The 5626-nt window shown below is 38.2% G+C and overlaps 1 protein-coding gene across 1 annotated transcript in view; it reads right to left on the reverse strand.

Moving 5' to 3' along the window:
* Positions 1-935: 935 nt before the first annotated feature.
* Positions 936-5626, reverse strand: part of ANXA3 (annexin A3) — a 133992-nt gene continuing 129301 nt past the window's right edge. Inside the window, exon 12 of the mRNA XM_006885293.1 lies at positions 936-995. Within this exon, the coding sequence (XP_006885355.1) occupies positions 936-995 (60 nt within the window). The remainder of the gene's footprint in view (positions 996-5626) is intronic.

The raw sequence follows: 5626 nt of genomic DNA on the forward strand, positions 1-5626 counted from the left end.
GGGTTGGGAGAGCTTAGCATGCATTATCACTCTCATAGCTCAGTTACAAATAGAATAGGCAGGCCAGAGGCCACACTAACTTTTATTTCTTTTTTAAATGTGAACATGGTTAATCGGTTGCTGCTGTTGTTTTAGGTGCCTTCAAGTCAATTCCAGCTCAGAGCAACCTTATGCACAACAGATTGAAATCCTGCTCAATTCTGTACCATTCTCACAATCCCTGCTGTGCTTCTGCCCATTGTTGTATTCACTGTAGTCTATTCATCTTGCTGAGGGCCTTTTCCTTGACTGACACTCTACTTTCACAAGTATAATGTCCTTTTCCAAGGACTGGCCTCTCCTAATAACATGCCCAAAGGATGTAAAAGGCAGTCTCATTATCTTTGCTTTAAGGAGCACTCTAGGTTGTACTCCTTCCAAGACAGATCTGTTTGTTCATTTGATAGTTCATGGGATATTTAACACTTCTTTCTCACCAACACCACAATTCAAAGCAGTGTTAAAGTTAAGGAACAACCATTTTTATAAGAAAACGTGCTTGGAAATATAATTTGCTGGCACAAGACATCAAATAATGCCGGTAAATGTTACAGACAGACAACTTATTGTTAGCAAAGTCAACACCTTTATTATAGTTTATGATATGCAATGATTTAGAATCATATAAAGATTTTAATATTTTTTGAAGAAATAGAATTTGACTAGTATTAGCAGAACATTAACACTATTTTAAGATGACATTTAGAAATCACTATATTATGATTGAGGTGATTTAAAATAATTTTTGTTGTTATTATGAAATAATTAAAATTGCTATTAGGAAAACAGATCGCTGCTTACATTTCTTCATACATTTCATTCCTCTGAGAAGTAAGTGTAACTACTGGAAATTCTTAGAGAGGGAGCAGGTGCTCCTTGGAGATTGTCTTCTTGATTCAGTCGTCTCCTCCACAGATCTTTACCAGTGTGGTTTCATAATATCCAGAAGTATCAGACTGCAAAGAATAGGACAAAAGGAAGGAAAAATAGACACAATATTAATTAATAGACACAATATTAATTAATAGGCTTGATATTAATAATGAGGCATCTGTAATGAATCAACTTCCACTTCTCTTCTGTGTAAGACTAACCACTTAGTGACATGCACCTGTGATCCCATAATCAAATCTAACTGTTGTTAGGCCCCGGCCAAATCTACTGCTATCCAGTCAACTTGATTAATGGAGGCCTTCATTTGAGTTTCTGAGGCTGTAGATCTTAATGGAGGCAGAATATCTCATACCTTCCAGGTAGATATGAATCACTGACATTTAGGTTAGCAGACTCACTATGCCCAAATCATCTTTGGCTCATGGGGACTAGTGGCCAAAACTGTACAATGGAAAGAAACCTTGCCTGACTGTTTCATGCTATCTTCACAATTGTTGTCATGTGTAAGCTCATTGTTGTGGTGATGGTGTAGTTTCAATGTATTCCAACCTATGGCCCTCATTTCTCTATTGTGATGCACGGTATTTTCATTCACTAATTTTCAAATGTAGATCACTAGGCTTTTCTTCTTAATCTGTCTCAGTCAAGAAACTGCTGAAACGTGTCCAACAAACTTGATCCTATTGCTATTTGAAATTCTGACGGCACCATCATAGCAACATGCAATCCACCAAAAAATAAACAAACTAGGTAACAGACTATTCATTATACTAATTCACTGTTAATAATTATATTGTTATTGTTGTTGTAATCGAATTGCTTGAGACTCATGTACCCTACATATAATAAGAGCCTTAAACTCTGCTCTATTCTCTCCAACACACTTACCCTCATTACCGCAATCACTGAATCGATCCATCTCATCAAGGGTCTTCCTCTCTTGCGCTGTCCCTCCAACCTCCCAAACATGATATTCCTTTCCAAGGACTGATCCCTCCTTGCAATATGCCCAAAGTATGTCAGACGAAGCTTCAGAATCCTTGCCTCCAAGGAGCAGCCTGGTGTCATACTCTCCAGGACGAACCTATTTGTTCTCCTAGGTAGATTCAACACTCTTCTCCAGCAACACAGCTCAAAGGCATCAATTCTCTATCATCCTTCATCACTGCCCAGCTCTCTGATGCGTAGCATGCAACTGTGAAGACTATAGCCTGGATCAGGAACACCTTAGTCTCCAGCCTGACGTCATTGTTCTTCAGTACTCTGGAGAGGTCCCTGACAGCTGATTTTCCTAATGCAATTCGTCTCTTGATCTCCTGACTTCTGGTACCAAGAGTGTTGACTGAGGAGCCAAGCAAACTAAAGCTGTTAATAATCTTAATCTCTTCACTATCTATCATGTTGCTACAATTTAATATGTTGAACAAAATATAAATAAGAAAAAGAGTAATAGTCAAATTTTCATTTGGCTGCTATCCCATTTATGTAGAGAGACACACTAGGTTTTCATTTCCCTTTCTTCTTTTCCTCTCCCTTGCACCCACCAATTATTTGCAAAAGGTGTTAATGAACAGAAAAATCCCTAAACAATAGGCAAAAGGAAGAGGAGGACAGAACAAAATGCCAGATCACATACAAAACAAATCTTCATTCCCTAAATGAATGGAATTTAACCATTTGAAAAGACCTTGTTTATCAGCAGCACAAATGTAATGCGATTATTTAATAATGCAGTCTAGGTGGTAGAAATGAAGAAATCTCATATTGTTTCATATTATAAATGAAACTCTTCAGCAATGCATTTTTCTTTTCTATCAAAATACACATAGTTTAAATGTTTTCTAATACAATAAGCTTCAATTACCCAGACCACTGGGGGACAGAGAGCTTCTAGTTAATTTAATTTTATGGTTTGCTGAAGGTGAACCAAAAGCGCTATTTTGTGTTTCAACTTTGTTACTGACAATCTTTATAAAATATATGAGTTTACTTTCTGCCTTAGTAAGTACAATACAGTTAACTTTATTGAATCTTCCTTTGATGATTGAAGCTATTATAATGTGCCAGGATCAATTCAAATAGAATTGAGTGTGAGCAGCTGACCAAACCTGCGCTAAGCTCCAGGCAAAATCTGAGTTGCCTTTCTAAGTAAATTTGAGTAAATTACTTATTTCCATTCATCGCTTTATACATCACAATCTTTCTGTAATCATTTTATGCAAAACCAAATATCCTACTTCTAATATATACTTTTTGGTGTTTTAAAGTGTGAAATTTATATCAATAATGTATTTTTATAGGCTCAATGCATCTAAGTTATTATCTTTTCAGCACATAATCAATGATAATTGTTAAGATTGCATTCATTTGTTTTGCACTGTCTTTAAAACCTAGTCTCTTTTAAAAATTTTTTTATTATTAATTTTAATAAACATTTACAGAGGTTTTGGATTTCCATTCATTCATTGCCGCAATTTTCTCCCTGCCCATCTTTCCCCACCAGTTCGCTCCTCTCTCTGAAAAGAAAGAAAAAAAATCCCAAACAAACCTAGTCTAACTTGCACTGATAGCACATATCAAAATAGACTAAGCACATTTCGAAATAGTCATGTCTGGCTTTGCTATTATGTACTGTTGAGTTGGAACCAATTCATAAACTGACCCTGTAGTGGGTCTTCACAGGTAGTAGCTCTTTAGTACTTTGTAAAGGTCCTTGACAGCAGATTTTCCCAGTTCAACATGTCTTCTGATTTCTTGACTGCTGGTAACGAGGGTGTTGTTTGTGAATCCAAGCAAGATTAAACAGTTGATAACTTAAATCTTCTCTCCATCTCAAAGGTACTGTTCCGACTTGACAGCACACAACAACAACAACAACAACAAATCTATGTTGCTTATCCTTCTTCTACGGAGCGGCTGATGGATTTCTTCTACGGTACTCCATAGAAGAAGGATAAGCAACATAGATTTTGTTGCTGTTTTTGTGTGCTATCAAGTCGGAACAGACCCATAGCAGACCCACCAGAGGGCTTTCAGAGGACTCTGAATCATACTGTAGCAGAGAGAAGAATTCTCATCCTTCTTCCCTGGAGCAGGTGGTAAATTCAAACCATATACCTTAGGGATTACAGCACAGATGGTTGCACTGCTAAGCCAAAGGCAACATCTCTCTGGCAGTTCAAATTCACAAATTGCTCCACAGGAGAAAGTTGGGCAATTTCCTCTATGTGATTTACAGCCTCCAGAAACCTTTTGGAAGGTCACTGTGAGTTTATTCCAACTTAACAGCAATGACTTGAATAAGATATATATTGTTGTTGCATACCATTGAGTTGGAACCAGCCCATAGCTGGTGGACTCAAACTGCATGCCTTTGGGATTACAGCTCAGCTTCTTGCCACTAGGCCACAAGGTCCCTCCAATCTCATGCATACTAATAAAAATGTATATTCAGACTACATGAACATACTGAGCATCCCAGAAACAATAGAAAACTCAACAGAATAGAAAACAACAAATGTTGGAGAGGTCGTGGAGAGAGTGGAACCCTTACTCACTACTGCGGGGAGTGTAAAATTGTCCAGCCATTATAAAAGGTGGTCTGGCACTGGGAATATACCCTAAAGACAACAGAACCATAACTAAAACAGATGTATGCACATCAATGTTTATTGCTGCATTACTGACAATAGCAAAGAGATTGAAGCAATTTAAGTGCCCATCAACAAATGGATAGAAAAAAAGGATAGTATATTCACACAGTGGAATACTACGCAGCACTGAAAAACAAGGAACTCATAAAACATTACACAATATGGGAGACCCCAAAGGACATTATGCTGAGTGAAATATCTTAGTCACAAAAAGGACAAATACTGCCTAATACTAGTATTATAAAGCAGGACTGACATGGGTGATTAGGAGGAGAATAGGATAAGAGTAGATAGATAATGAGAGCTCTAGTGGCCTAGTGGAAAGAAGCTGTGCTGCAATCTGTAAGGCATGAGACTCAAATCCATGTTACAGTTACAATGTCAAGCCTTTTCAGTGAAAGTCTTCTTCTCTTTTGCTGACCCTCTATCCTTCCAAGAATGATATTCTTCTGCACTAGTTGGATCTGATTCAACAGTACACAACAAGAAGGGGGGGGGGAAGAGTGGACAGATCATGAATACGGCATTGGAACAGATGAAAGAACTGTCTAAAAGCAATATATGATTAAGCATTTTGTATGAAAACAGAATAAGAAGTATATTGCAACGTGGACTAGGGGAGGAGGAGGGAGGGAGAAAAAGGTACAACAACGAATAAATTTTTTTTAAAAAAGAAAGTTAACTAAAGGAGAGAGAAGGGAGAAAAATGTACAAAGTTGTTGTTGTTATGTGCCATTGAGTCGCTTGCGACTCATAGCAACCCTATGTACAACAGCCCTAAACTCTGCTCTGTCCTGACCCAATCACTGAATCAATCCACCTCATAGGGGGCCTTCCCCATCTGCGCTGTCCCTCCACCCTACCAAGCATGATGCCCCTCTCCAAGGACCTGTCCCTCCTTGCAACATGTCCAAAGTATGTCAGACGGAGCCTTAGAATCCTTGCCTCCAAAGAGCAGCCCAGTTTTACCCTTTTCTTGATGAATCTGTTTTCCTAGCAGTCCATGGTACCCTCAATGCTCTTCTCCAGCACCACAGCTC

The sequence above is a fragment of the Elephantulus edwardii genome, unplaced genomic scaffold, assembly GCF_000299155.1.
Source record: "Elephantulus edwardii isolate Elephantulus edwardi_28Jun2011 unplaced genomic scaffold, EleEdw1.0 scaffold00042, whole genome shotgun sequence".
Lineage (NCBI taxonomy): Eukaryota > Metazoa > Chordata > Mammalia > Macroscelidea > Macroscelididae > Elephantulus > Elephantulus edwardii.